The sequence below is a fragment of the Phoxinus phoxinus genome, assembly GCF_949152265.1.
Source record: "Phoxinus phoxinus genome assembly, chromosome: 25".
Taxonomy (NCBI): Eukaryota; Metazoa; Chordata; class Actinopteri; order Cypriniformes; family Leuciscidae; genus Phoxinus; species Phoxinus phoxinus.
The window spans coordinates 14,575,611-14,591,542 of NC_136900.1; the positions used below are offsets into that span (position 1 = coordinate 14,575,611).

At 37.2% G+C, this 15,932-nt stretch overlaps 1 protein-coding gene across 1 annotated transcript in view; it reads left to right on the forward strand.

The window, feature by feature from the left end:
- shank2b (SH3 and multiple ankyrin repeat domains 2b) overlaps positions 1-15,932 on the forward strand; it is an 87,800-nt gene that overhangs the window by 63,779 nt on the left and 8,089 nt on the right. Inside the window, exons 17-21 of the mRNA XM_079603679.1 lie at positions 10,061-10,196; positions 10,542-10,622; positions 11,595-11,615; positions 15,305-15,364; positions 15,647-15,771. Coding sequence (XP_079459805.1) covers positions 10,061-10,196; positions 10,542-10,622; positions 11,595-11,615; positions 15,305-15,364; positions 15,647-15,771 — 423 coding nt within the window. The remainder of the gene's footprint in view (positions 1-10,060; positions 10,197-10,541; positions 10,623-11,594; positions 11,616-15,304; positions 15,365-15,646; positions 15,772-15,932) is intronic.

The window sequence follows — 15,932 nt, forward strand, 5'->3', positions numbered from 1 at the left end:
TGCTACTGTATATGATGGTTTCCTCCTGAGAGGCTGGCTTTCGTCATTCCGTCTCTTCAAGCCTGTTTTAGGAATTCCTAAGCTGTGAGATGATTTTTTGACATGTTGATGCTCACAGGACTGATTTCTGGAGACCAGGTTTCAATTATGGTATGGAATAGTAAAATCATGATACTTTTTTCTTTTGAACTATTTCATAAAAAAAAAATTCCACACAAATATTAAGCCACACATCTGGTTTCAAAATAGATAATAAAAGAAATGTTACTTGAGCAGCAAAGCAGCATATTAGAATGATTGCTGAAGGGTCATGTGACACTGAAGTAATACACTGGAATAATGATGCTGAAAATTCAGCTTTGATCACAGGAATAAATTGGGTTACACTTTATTTTAAGGTGTCATTGTTACAGTCACAGTGTAATTATATATTTAAGTACTGAGTAATATTAATGAACATCATGTACTAAAGGGTTTGGGTAGGATTAGGATTTATTTATACATACATTTTTGTTATTACTATGGTAATTACTATGGCTGTCAAACGATTAAAATATTTAATCGCGATTAATCGCATTAATGTCATAGTTAACTCGCGATTAATCGCACATTTTTATCTATTCTAAATGTCTCTTGATTTCTTTTTGTTCCATTATTTTTTCTCATTTTAATGCTCTTATCAACATGGAAAAGTGGATCGGCTTGCTTTGTGCAAATGTTTTTTTATTGAAAACAACATACTGTGTTCAATTTCACACTAACATTCTCACTTGGAGCAAATAATCTCTCACACAATGTAACACTGTCCATCAATAAAAGGGTGAAAGAAATACTGACGAGGTAACGTTACTGATATTGACGAGTGGGCGTAGAAACGCATCAGCGGTGTGTGTGCTTGACCATCGAGTGGTATTTCAGACTGGACGTGCCGCGATGACAGCTCAGTTCACAACGAAACAACACACAGATTACTTTGCTCTTGTCAATAGAACCATTTGGAAACTTTTTAAAAGTAAACTTTACATTCAGAATCTTATTGGCATCCATTTCGTCGTCTCGCGCTCATCATTCATCCTCTCAAAACGTAACGTTAAAGCGGGTCGCACACCGGACGAGAAGCGCAGCGCCTCGTATTTAAAATTCGAACACATTATTCTCTATGAGTGTACACACACCGGCGGCGCCATTCTGTGTTTTTATTGCTGGCCATAAACTGAGAAAGCGTGCGTCCGATGTGCGATACGAGTTGTCCTAGACGCGGCTCGGCGCTGCGCTTCTCGTCCACTCTTTGGCCGGTTCGCATCGCAAGCCCAAACAAGTGTGTGCGGCGTGCCTGTTGTTTTGTTTCTGGTCTAGCTAGATCCACTGTGGTGTTGTAGTTTTAACAACGTTACTAGTTGTTGCAAAAGCATGTGAAAAAAAATACAAAGTTTGCTAGGCGTTAATCTCGCGATACAAAAAATTTACGCTGTTAAAATGGGTTTACGTTAATAACGTGTTAACTGACAGCCCTAGTAATTACATGTAACATGTATAACAAGGACACTGTAAAATAAAGCGTTACCATAAATTGTAATATTTTATTCACAGTATTACTGTATTTTTGATCAAGAAACTACTTTCAAAATCAAAAAAATCTTAACAACCAAACATTTTTGAATGGTATTACTGTGAATGCTAGTGTATGCAAGTAGATGACTACTTTTAGGAAGTTGGCATGTCCTCCCCAGTGGCGTAGCAGAAATGAAGGAGAGCCAGTGTATATCACATAAGCAATGTGCAAACTTTGCTCTAGAGTTATGGGAGTGAAGAAGTCTCAAACCCCAGTCAATTATTCACTACAGAAAGTGAAAGTAAAAATCTGACGCTGCATTAACGGTGCATTCTCTCAGAGACGATGAGAGCTGAATCTACTTCAACGTGCTTATATAACAGTATATGACTGTCTTCATTTATTTTCTTAATATTTCTCTTGTGACCCATGAGTAGTGAAAAAATTAAAAGAGAAGTATTTCATGTTTAATAAGTTGTTTTTGAAAGGAGTAAGCTAATCTAATCTTTTATTTTCTTCGCAGCGCGTCGGTTTTGGGGTGATCCGCTATAAAATTATTGCGGGGCAAATTAATTGTAATATTAATTTAATAATAAAAGTAGTAGTAGTAGTAATAATTTTACACATTAATTGGAAATGCCAAATCCTCTTGATAAGGCCGATAGCTGTGCCCTGTGTGCCCGTCCACTACGCCACTGGTCCTGCAGTGTGTCATGCTTCATCTTAAACATTTTTAAACAACATATTTCTAACTCTTGTATAATTATTATAAATGCAGCTATTCTAAATCTCAAAATAATTGATATATTACATGCATGGACTATTTGTACTTTTAACATTCATTTGTCGTTTATTAATAGTAAACTAGCAAATAAGGCTAAGTATGCCTTCATGGTCAAATTTATACATTCATATAAACCTTATATATCGTGACATTAAAAAAATAAGTTAATGGTTCCACCCAAGTATAATTTGTACTATTTGATTCAAGAAATACTGTAGTATGGTGTCCACAAAATATGGTATTTGTATGGTAAACCTAGCATATTTTTGTAAGGCTTGCACTATGGATATTACAGTGCGTAAATGCATCAGGCGTCCATCTACTTCCTGTGTGGATAAGGGGACAAGGATTTAAAAAATAATAATAATAAGTGCAGGCAGTCGTAGCAATAAGAACATTTTTAATTATTGTCAGAATAAATACTTTCTAGCCATGAAAATATTTGACAAACTTGTATTTAGAAATGTCATGGTAATAAAATCGCAATTTAATACAAGTTGTAAAGTTTCATTTAACTCTCTCTATTTGTGTCAGGACACAGCTGGCATCCAGAAATGCTGTTTACAGCATTTTTATACTTTTTTTATTATTATTCCAAGTGCTGTTTAGGCAGCCTCTTTATCTTTAATGGAAATTCTATAAACTCTCAGTGAGTCTTTCACACTATCTTGTGTTTAATCTCCTCAATAGAAGACTTGACCACAGAGGTCTTATCATGTAACCCTTCTTTAAGTGCAGGCCAGGCCAAGCCGATAGCTGTGCTGCTATCGCAGAGCAATGCAGACAGGAAAATGGATGAGGCTTTAGTGCGTGTGTGTTTGAGTGTGAAGAGTACAGATCCCCTGTACTCTTCGTAATTATCCCCACTCAAGACAAAAGAGCGCCCTCCTTTCTGGAAAGTACCAAGAAGAGGGAGATTTCATTTGACGGGATGGAGTTTTATCTGGGCTGGATGATTGCCCTCTGACAATCTTCTGTAAATCTCTAAATCAGGGCAGAGGTGCAGAGATTGCAAGCTCTCTAGTTCGTATTAGAGAGTGTGATGTTGGCGCTGGGTCATGTTTAGTAATGATAGTGGATTTGACGTGGGGATTAAGAGATGGGAGCCGTGTGGATTTGTTGAGTTGTATGATGTTTTATTAAGGATGTGATTTTTTTTTTTGTTTGTTTTTGTTTTTTAAATTATCATCAGCATTGGACTGGTTAGGCTGATTTTGGGAGCACATAATGTCAGGGCTTATTTTTTTTCCAATCCGAACAATGGGCCTATATTTTTTTACAATTATTTTATATATTTTATGTTTATGCCATCTTACAAAAGTATTAAATGGTTATGCATACATCAACTGAACATATCTAATGCCTGATTTTGATTGAAGCATATACAATTTGGAGATAATTATTTTTAATTAAAAATGTATATATTATAATGACGTATTTTAAACATCATATATACATATATAAAATATAAGATAATATATAAAATTAAATGATCTAGTCATAATATAAGACAAACCTTTTCTAATTTTATGATGTTTCTGTGTTAAATATATTGGATATCTGATCTTTTAAAAAATATTTATTACCTGGGCCTAAAATTAACACTCGCCAAGCACCAAATGTGAGTAAAAATCGACGTCGGCGAGAGTATGAAATTGTGTCAATCGCTTGTTGGCCGTTAACATTTTTATGAATTCTTTATGCAATGTATTGAGAACATGAATGTGAACAAACGTGAAAGAAGCTCAGGATGGTTGATGGGTCAGTGCTGCATCGTCTTGAAAGTTTAAGCCTTGCCAGTTTAAGTTTTCACATTTCTTGAGCATGAACGGACATTCTAGTAAACACAGTCGGTTATCGCTTGAGTAACGTAAACAGTCGAAAAAGACAACATGTGTACAGTATCGTATATTGGATTCATGCATTTGGTGCATGTGACAGCAGACTAATATTTCTGCTGTTGTCTGTGTTTTTAATGTTAATCAAACGAAAAAGGACAAAGAAATCCCTCACTGCTCTTGACTGAATAGCCTTTGAAACTTTAATAAAGATTACAGTAAGCTATGTTTAATTTATAAAGTGAAGACTATCCAGTGTTATTTTACATTTTATTACTTTATTCAATGTCTCTACCTGAAAACTACTGTTACTTGTATTTAATTATGTTTTAAATGTATATTAGTTATGCTAGTAGTTTTATTGAAATTGGAATAGAGAATTGTGGATTTTCACTAGTAAAATTTTGGTGTCATAATCATAACTGGCTGTTTTTGCAAAAAACGTTTAATGGCTGGTAAAAAGTTAGTTTTAGGCCCTGTATATTACATTTATCTATAAATATGGGTGCATACATTAGTTTAAAATGTAAATAACATTTTTCATTCGTAATACACAATACACAAGCTGTCCCAAATTTGCTGATGTTTCTAGATTATTAAGGTTCGATATTAGATATGTGACGCCAGTTTGCCAGAGCTGGATGTTTGCATCTCCTTTTTTTATATTTTTGGGCTTTTAATGGAGCAGACCGGGTCCGGGTAAGATAGAAGGTATTGGATTGGGACATGACACATGCCAGGCTTAAACCCAGCTCCAAATTGCATTCTTTTCAAAAACCTGCTTCAAAAACCCTCATAAATAATGTTTTCCAGTCTTCTTGTATAATATTCTAACATTAGTTTAGACGGTTTTTGCTGGTCTGTAGACGAGTGGTTCCTGTTTTTTATGGTCTAAAAAAAATTGTAAGAGCCTTTCCTTGTCCATGCATCCTCACTGTTCTGTTACTACTAGTTAGTGTTTCTGTCTATGTGGAGATACCTGGAGGGGGTCTCCTAGTTCACGGAGTGGCATTATGTAACCACAAGGGTGAACATGGATAGACTGTTACATAATGGCTTAGTGAGCAAGTATATATATGAGTGTGTGTGTGTGCGTGCATGCACGTCTTGTTTGTGTCAGTAAGTGCATGTGTAAAAAGAGTGTGTGTGTGTGTGAGTGAAGTACACATCTTTATTCTTCTGGAAGTGACCAGATGTGACACAAAATCATCCTTCATGAAATATGGAGGTCCCTGTAGATTCTCTGTCACACAGACACACACTCTCAAGTTGGATGAACAGCACGTGCACACACACACACACACACACACACACACACACACACACACACACACACACACACACACACACACACACACACACACACACACACACACACACACACACACACACACACACACACAGAATCTCTAAGGTCCTTGAATAGAACAGCAAGCATAAATTGTGGTGCATCTGGGGACTGCAGAAAAGCAATGAAATTCATTTGGTTTATGACTTCTTTTTTTTTTTTTTTTAACATGTGTATTGAGACTGTGACCAGAACGACCCTGAGCAGAACTGATCTGATTAGCCAAATGGAAGGCTTATCGTTTTATGGTTTATTTCCTGTGTGGTGACTCTGTGCAGAGGATAACCGCCTGCTAATTTCATCAGATTTTAATCAAGTGTGGGATGCTCACCACATGTCACACACATCCATCAGTCAAGATCTGTGTGTGTGCGTGTGTTTTTTATATATCTGTTATTGCACCGTGAAATCACAAACTGTTATAATCAATGATCATTTTAGAATTGCAAATTGGCATTTTGTGTGTTGAGATGTGTATATATAAAAAGAGCACCTCCCAAATTCCAGTTTTTGCATCCTAAGCTGTCTTTAACCTGATTTCAGTTTCGTGACACACAGCGACTCGGATCAGCATGTTTAACTCTTAAAGGAATAGTTCACCAGAAAAATGAATATTCTATCATTATTTACTCACCCTCGTGACACTTATGCTGTTATTTTTCTATATATGTATCTATAGACCTATGACAATATAAACAATTGTAAATGAATGTCTACTATTCTTCTGCTCCTTTATTATGTCAAATTATTTATGGCAAGGAGGAGTTCCTTCAGTAATTTGAAGATTTCTAGAAAGTGTCTATCCATCTGTTATTAATTAATTGTCCAGTTTATTTATATATGTTTTATCTCCCTCCACCTTCTGCATTAACCTCAAGCAGGCTTGATAATGCACTAAATAGATATTGAACCAAATGGATCTGAAAGGTTACTCGCTACTGACCTTTCTTATCCTTATGCGTTTTTTACATTACGTTTGTTTGTACAAATGATGTTACTCTTATCCATTGATGCATATCCATTTTGATTGGTCAGTTTACACATTCTCCCCTGACATTGATGTGCAACAGCTTAAGCAGAACAAATGAATTAATAAAAGAAAAGTTCAAATAATATATATCATTATACAGTATCTGCATCTGTAATTTAAAAATATTACATTTTATTACTTTAGTTGCTTTTTTTAAGGTAGTTCAGCCTTCTTTAGCTAATTCCTGCTAAAAATGTCTACCTCTGCATGCAGGTGAATAAATTCATGTAATTCCTTCATGCTTTACCAAACCAGTAAACCTGCAATGATAGACCGTCAAAAAAAAAAAAGTAATTCATATGATCAGATATGATGCTATAGGTTTTAGGAAGAGTTTTGCTTCCTGTGGTCACTAATAACATAGCTGTAAGAAGTTTCTAATTAATATCCTTTTGTATCTTAAGGGAAAAAAAGAGCATACATGTTTGGAACGACACGAGGGTGAGTAAATAATGACCCAAATTCCATGTCTTTGTATCAAAAACAACACAAAAATCAGATTCCTGTGCTCAGGCTCAGCTTGGTTGGATTTAGCTCTGCTCCGGCATAATGAGATTATCAAGATGAAGTGGCCATGGTGAGATTGTGCTGTTTTGTGAGCTTTATCTACATCTGGTCCCAGCACTTCCTAAATGAGCCCAAATCTCATTACCAGTGTGTGACATGCCGAGAGACTAGAGGTCAGTGAGAATGCTAGGAAATTTGTGCCCATCCTCCTCCTTCAGCGCTCACCAAAAACTAGAGCACTGCTCAAATCTGCACAGAGTTGCGATTACAGCTCATGATTCACAGAGCTTTCTCTCTCTCCTTCTCAATCTCTCTAAATTTACATCATCTGTCATAAGGTCAAGCTCTAAGATGTAATGCGGTTATTTTGTCTTCTTGTGCCTTTGGAATGCACAGTATGAAAATCACAGTAGGGATGTAGAAAAGATAACTGTGATTAACATTAAAGGCTGTTACTTTTTTTGAACATTCCTGGCTCTCCATGTGGGCCTTTCACTCCTGATCCCACATTGATTACGGCTTGCTTTCTTACTTGTGTACAGCTAATTTTATTTAATTGGAACAATTGCAATCTCTCTCTCGCATATGCTCACATACGTAGTCCCTTGCTCTCCATTACGCTCGCAGCATTTATGAATCACACAAACACACACGATGGAATAAAAGGAGCAGCAAAGCTCTCTTCGTCATGAAGACGACTTCGGCTCTCTCGGCTGTTTCCTAGGTTACCCAAGCTTATTCACGTAACCTTTTCTTCGGTAAAAGGCATACTCTAAGATCTCTCCCAAACCTGTCTCTCTCATTTTCTCTCTGCTGATCTGTTTCGTAGTCACGGTGTTTCTCGTTTTGCTAGAGAAATGCCATAGGAGCAGGGGTGTCTCTCTAATTTGCCTGCAGTGCCTTTTATGAGACGATTTATATCAAAGCATATTAACATCTTTATCGTTGTCATTAGTGCTACTTGCTAAGGCAACTATCACTATTGCTATTTCTCTTACTTTAGGTCAGGGTTTGATAGGGAATGACAATCGTAATTGTCAAATCATGTAGCATATTGAGGTTTATTGTAATATTACTTTTCTACTCATTCAGATTTTTGGCTGGGAGACTTATATATATTTTTTCTTTTTTTTTGCCTCGGGTCAGTAAGCTACCACCTAGCAACCACCCAGAACACCCTAGCAACTTTCCTGAACACCATAGCAAGATCCTGGCATGAGTTTTGCACAAGCAGGTGCTACTCAATTTTCTTCATAAAATAAAAAAATCTAGTGTTGTTTCCATGTGGTCAATTCTGTGGTCTAAAGTTGTGAGCTGGTAACTCGTGTCAAATAGTTTTTAGAGCATCTTCAAATAGTTTTGGGAACATGTGCTTCACTTTCATGCAGTACGAATTTAAAAAAAAAATTTTTTAAATGTAAATTGTTTCTCCCTGAATTTAAGTCCAGTTGGAGAATTGGAGTCATTGGACTTTACACCTCTGTTGGAAAGCGATGATGAAAAAAATATCTGGTGATGAATGTTGCCCATATATCAATGATTATCAGTATTGGCAAATCGTCTCTGCTGTAGCTAAATTCAATTGTAGCTCACCAATACTGGCTAGGTGGCAGATTGAATGTCCCACTTAAATGTTTAAACCCCAGTTTGATTTACTACCTTCTGATGCCTTTCCAATGACAGCCCCCTCTGGAATTGTGACCATTTTAGTGAAGAAAATATATAGAGAAAAAAAGGTCATTTTAAAACATTGTGGATAAAATAATGGCTTTGTATATCTGGTTTAAATAGGGCAATTGGGAGATAAATGATGTTTTGATAGCAAATGTAGTAGGGCTGGTGTACTTTGGTGTTGATGCTTGTTCTGTGTCATTGCCAGGAACCATTACAACCCTGCAAGATTTTATAACCCTTCGGGTGGCTGAATGCTCAAGATCAATTTACTTCACTATGATGTAGTAAACCGAAGTTTAGGCTATGCCTATTAAATCAAGATTGAAGGTTTATGGGCTTTTAGTCTGTCAGTTTGAGGCCATATTTATTGTAGTGTACTCCTAAAATTTGAGTAAATGAAATGCGCACCTACACAGTTCAGCTTTTGTCTTCTGATAAAAAATGTACCCAAAATTTGATGACAACGCCTTCGTACACATTTTTGTACTTATGTACAACGTTTTCTAGAATGAGAATGTATCCTTCCCTTAATATCAAGCAAGCAACTAATCACTCTCTTCTGCTCACCAAGGCTGCATGTATTTGATTTTTTAAAAATACAGTAAAAACAATAATATCATGGGGGAAAATAACCTATTTAAAAAAATATTCCAGTCTTCAGTGTCACATGATTCTTTAGAAACTAATTTGGTGCTCAAATAATAGATTTCCTAATATTATCAATTTTGAAAAATGAAAACTACCAGGTACAGTAGATGCTACTGTACCTAGCAGGTACAGAAAACTGTTGTCCTACTGCTAGTTTAATTGCTTCTATTGTTTCTCATTTGTAAGTCGCTTTGGATAAAAGCGTCTGCTAAATTAATAAATGTAAATGAAAATGTAAAAGAACAGCATTTATTTGAAAGTGATTTTTGGGGGTAACATTATACAGTAAATGTCTTTACGGTCACTTTTGATCAATTTAATGCATTCTTTCGATATTAAAGTATTAATTAATTTATTTTAAAAAAATCTTACTGCCTTCAAACTTTATATATATTATAGAAGTATGTATGCACTAAAGGTACTGTAAGCTAGTATCCAATTCTGAACATAGGTATATCCAGCCCAGTAAGATGTACATCAACACAATAATTTATCTGCTGTTTTTTTACAGCAAAAAGCAGGAAATAAATTATGCACAACAGTGCCATTTTGTGACAACAGTACATTTGACTTTTTATTCCTTTGTAAACATCTGAACAACATGCCTAAAAGGCATTTTCATTGTAAAGGAAATAATTTGTAAACCACTGCTGATGCTTAATTGTTCCTCTTTTTATAGGTGAACCAGGACAATGTTGTCAAAGTGGGCCACAAACAAGTGGTCAACATGATTCGTCACGGCGGCAACCACTTAATCATCAAAGTGGTGACGGTCAGTCGAAATCTAGATCCTGATGACACGGCTCGAAAGAAAGGTAAACGTCTTGATTTGTTCAGGGTTTCCCGACTAACTGGATCATGAAGGAACATGTTTAGTCATACGTATAAAAATTAAGCTGACAAAACTCCTTTCATGTGATTCTAACCATTGCTTTCCCATAATGCTAATGTTAGTTTTACTAATCACTGATTTTAATAACGCTTAATTTGTGTTTTTAAGTTCTTCTTTTGCATTCATTATTTAAAATGTGAATCGGCAAACCTTGAATGCATGAGTTGTTGTTGTATACAATGCCTCCCCATGGGAATGCTACAGCCCATGGCTAAAGCATCTACTGTACCTGCTCTATTTTTTTTTTTTTTTTGGTTTGTTGCTATAGCACCACCACCACCACGGAGGGCTCCCTCCACAGCCTTGTCCATGCGTTCAAAATCTATGACCTCAGAGCTAGAAGACCTAGGTAAGCCCAGTCTAGCCAAGCAGAAGCATCTCATTTAATCTCTAGTTTCTCTTAATACTTTTTAACAAGATAAGGGACCATTCACACAGGTTACGTTGCATTGTGTTGTGTTTTTGGTGTCTCATGACATGAGAGCTGCATTTTTAAGACGACATGTCAAGTTAAAAGGTTCAGTTCCATTTTGTTCTGTTACGTCTAGCTGTTTTTAAGCGCAAAAATGTCTTGTGAATGCATTTTAACCTGTGACACTTTTTGTTGTTCTACAGCTACCGTTCATTATGAAATGAACTTTGATGTTGTTTTGTTTTCCTGCATGCTGACCTAAAAGTGGATAAAGGTATTATATGATTATTTAAAAAAAATATTTGTTACAAATTGTATGTACAAATTGTACTGCTGTGCTTCCCTGGCATGCATGTGACTTTGTTATATGTATTTTTTTGAGACAGAGATTTTTGATTATATGGACATTGTGTCCATACACAGTTTTTGTGTAGTCCCTACTAAAGAAAACAAAAGTACTACCTTCACATTCACTGTAAAAGCATTACGCATTTCACCTGAGCGGATCGTTGTTGGATTGTGAAGGATTTATTCTGGTGACCACAGCTAAATCTAGGGTTTGATGGGTCATGCTGTCTTAATTATTAGTAATTAAACAATGGCACAAATGGTAAGCAGTATTACATGCGTATTAAATCCTTATTTATATTGTGTAATCAGGAATGAATTGTCTTTTTCGTCACTTTGTTATATTGGATACTAATCTACTTGTCTTGTGTAGTGTTGAAAAGTTAACTGCATGGATTTGTTGTTGCTTTCCGTCTAAAATGGCATTACATTATGCACAGGTCAATGCCATGTGGAGGAATACTGTGTATTCCAAACGTTGGTTCTCCTCGTCATGTTTTCTGGAAATTATCTCTGAATTTTAATACTTGAATAAAGCTGAATTGTTCTTTTATGTTAAAGCCACTTTGAGGAAAAAGAAGGGTGAGTTTTCCCTAAGCACTCTTTAAATATTTGTCACCTCAGCTTAGCAACAGTAATTATTTTTCTAACACAATTTAGCTTTTTTGATATGATTCAGTGAAAGAAATGTGCAAATAATTTGTATTCTCTCCAAAAATCAAAATTTACCAGTTGAATGGAAGACTGCTTACTGTGAAAACAGACCAAATGTGTTTACACTGCAAAATGCTCCATAAGCCTTTAGCTTCACTTATTGACCCCCTAGATCTCAAAAGTGCAATGTAAGAATATATTATTCAACAGCCCGACTTCTATTATAAAAAGGATACGCTTGAGAAAACAAGAGCCACGAATTTCCCATGCCAAAACTGGCTTCAGATACATGTCCTTGTTCCTTCCGATATAATGGATCCTGCCTACATTTCACTCCTCAAAGAGAAGATAAAATCCTAAAGCTGGACATTTTAAGATAATTTCTTCCTTTAAAGAACTACATTTTAACTATTATCATACGAGGGACCGCTCCAGCTTTAAATCACTCTGAAACAAGACGTTGCCATGGAAATAATGCTGCATATGTTTAATATAGAAACATTCCACCTGCAAAATGTAATGCCATATTTTCATTGTAAAGCTATCACCACTGTTATCAGTGATCAGGAATATGACCTGTGACTGATGCACAGATATACAACATCTTTAGGCTGCTGAATGGACTCCTTTGTCTTATTGAAGACGATATTTTCTAAACCGTTGTACGCATTAGTTTTGTGTTTACATAATATGGCTGGCTGCATAGTACTCCTGCTGTGTCCTTAAAACAGCCTTGTACGTATTAAGTTAATCAAAGAGAGTCATAAAGTGTATATATCCATATAATGCCGAATGAAGAGGTGTAACTGTGGCCCCCTATAGTCCTGGCATTAACAAGCTTTTTCAGATATGTATGTTCAGCACTTGACCACTTAAATAGCACCCAAGTGTAAAATGTATTGTAACTAGGGATGCACGATGATACCGGGACAACATCGGTATCGGCCGATAAAAGCTTAAAATGACCATCATCGGCATCGGCCGATATGAATATTTCTGCCGATGAGCCTTGCCGATAGGGTGGCGTGTTTCCTATGCGCAAGTGACGACGGTGAACGTAGCATGAGTGCCAGCAACTTAAACTTCCAACATGTGGAGGCATTTTGAGCATGGGCGTCAGTTTGGTTTGAAATGTGCTGGGGACAGAGACGCATTCGGTAGTGCATTTTCAGAAGTGCTGGGTACAATGACGCAATAATTTTTTTTCTCTTTCGCTCAGGTCATGTTTTAAAAGGCGATGTCCTTTAGCTTACTAATGTAAGCTCTCCAAGCTACTATGCTCTCCACAGAACATAAAATATTCATTTTATTAAATTTTTCGTGTTCGCATTACGGACGTGATAGTTCTCGGTTATGGACGTGACTGCTCTGAAATCATCTCTGAAAGACTGCAATAACTTCCTCAGAGACCTCAATCAGAAAGCACAAAGCCTTTCTTTAAAGTGAATTTCGTTTTGTATTAATTGTATCTTAATTTTAATCAATGTTTCATCAACCAATTGCCTGAATTGAATAAATAAGTAAAGCAGATAATATATCACGACACGGAGGCGCATGAACTGGAGCTCGTCTCATAAATTAACCGAAACTCAGCATAGCCTACTTGCCTCACAGACCTGAGAAATATATCGATTATCTACAGAACGCTTTAAATCACACTTTTAAACAGAACAATTCAAAACGAAAGAAAACTATGTAATCTGTATGAAATGTGCATTTCAACATTTCAGCATCGTCAACTTCATCTTTGCAGCCGACACAGAAAAAATGTCTCCTTGCTATATTTGACATATTCATAATCATTACTTTTGCCGGTTCTTTGTGACAGCTTTTAGGTGCGCTGCGCTTCTCGGTGTGCGATACCTCGACTTGTCAGCGACGCGGTGCTGCGCTGCGCTGCGCTTCTCGTGTGCGATACCTCGAGTTGTCAGCGACGCGGTGCTGCGCTTCTCGTGTGCGATACCTCGAGTTGTCAGCGACGCGGTTCTGCGCTTCTCGTGTGCGATACCTCGAGTTGTCAACGACGCGGTGCTGCGCTGCGCTTCTCGTGTGCGATACCTCGAGTTGTCAACGACGCGGTGCTGCGCTGCGCTTCTCATGTGCGATACCTCGAGTTGTCAGCGACGCGACACCACGTAACTCTCTGCCTTCCTTGCTTGTGCTATCAGCTGTGCAGGCTCTCTTGCGTGCGCAATCTGCTCCATATAACTGGCTTAAACAGACGATCTGATGGGTTTTAGAAGATTAAATACAACCCGAAACTAAAAACCAGATCAGGCCTCAATTTGAGACCGGCCTTTTTTTATCCAAACCTGTAGCCACACCAGGCGTGTAAAAGAGACAGGCGTCTTTGGGACTCGGTATTATTTGAAGTTTTATGGTATACATCGGTATCGGACAAAATTAGTTTGAAAATATTGGCATATCGAATATAGGCCAAAATCCATTATCGTGCATCCCTAATTGTAACTGATCCACTGAAACCGCGTTCTGAGGTGGTCAGGCACAAATTCTGACCACATTCGATAAAGTTGTAAATGATAATGCTCATTTCATTATCAGCCTAAAAATGCAGATAATGAAATTATAATGATAATACAGCACTACAATAATTATCTGACACAAATTATACTCCAGTCATGCGCTTGGGTCATCTGATTTTTATGATCTTGGGTGCTTTAAAGTTTATTTTCTTATTTTTTCTCTTTTAATCCTTATTAGCATAGTATACTGTGGGAATGTTTCTAATGTAGGGAAACACAATACCTCAATTTTTTCTGTCAACATGACAGAAATCGTTTTGAGTTTTATAGTTTGATAAATGATGCAGGGAAGTGTGACTGTTAGGGCTGGGACGGTTACCGCATTACTGCAATACCGCGGTCACGTGACGCCTACTGCGGGTCTGAGCTTGTCACCGTCATCACCGCAAAAAAAAAACATTGGCCTGCACATGTGTACACGTTGTGTCTAATGACATGGATTTATTGATTCTAATGACATAGATTATGTCTAATGACATTGTGTCTTTCATGGATTCAAGGTTTTCTAAACAAAACTTATCAAAAGATGGAGCAAATCCGACCTTTCGCGAGTTGGGGATCGCAATGTTGTCCCATGACACATAATAACATTCCATTCTAGAGATGCGCAGATGGGCTATTATTTCATCCGCAAGCAAATCACAAAACTCATCATCCGTCCTCCATCCATCCGCACCAACGTTTTTTTGACCAATTTTTAAAGTGGTTTACCGCTAATTTCTTGCTTTTTAACCGCGGTAAGAAAAAATCCATACCGTCCCAGCCCTAGTGACTGATTAAAGCCATTAAAGCCAATTAAATAATTTCCAGATACGAAACATTTTAATGCCAGGTGTACAGGGCGTGTGTGTGTGTGTGTGTGTGTGTGTGTGTGTGTGTGTGTGTGTGTGTGTGTGTGTGTGTGTGTGTGTGTGTGTGTGTGTGTGTGTGTGTGTGTGTGTGTGTCTGTGTCTGTGTCTGTGTGTGTGTGTGTGTGTGTGTGTGTGTGTGTGTGTGTGTGTTACCAGATTCAGTCTTTGACTTTTATGCTAGGAAATCAGATTCTGAATTTCCCTTTCCTCCATTTTTGTGTAGATGATCAGCTTTCAGATAATGAGGGTCTGAAGAAGAGGATTGTATTTCAAGTCACACTAAGTAATCATCCCATGCATGGGAGCTGTCAAAAAAAAAAAATGCTAGCATGTTGCGCAGTGGCCGTTGAAAGAAGTGCTAAGATTTCTCCAGGAAGCGCTTGCACGGCTTTGACCTTGACCATTGTCGTTGTATCTATTTCTGTCGCCTTTCTTGCTCGGTTTCGGATCCTTGCTTGGTTTTGGATCCTTGCTTTTGAGGATCATGTTAGAGGAAATTAGCAATATTTGATACTGAGTTAAATTTAGTAACTGCTTTCTAATTTAAGATGCTGTTGTCTTACAGATAAAGTGGATGAGGTCGTACCCCCCCAGAAACCAATGTGGGACAACTCAAACACCGATTTGAGGGTGGCAGCGGTCAAACCACGCCCAACTAGCAAGTGTTTTGCTGTCAGCCCTGAAATGAATGTAAGCGTGCCTTGTCTAATGTCCCCTAGAGTTCTGGACTCCTGTGGCATTGTTAAAAATGTTATTGTAGCCTAACTGCAATAACCACTTTTCACAAGTCTGGTAAGACCATTGCCCATGCATGCATCCATGTTATGTAGCCTAGTTATGTACAGGCTTGT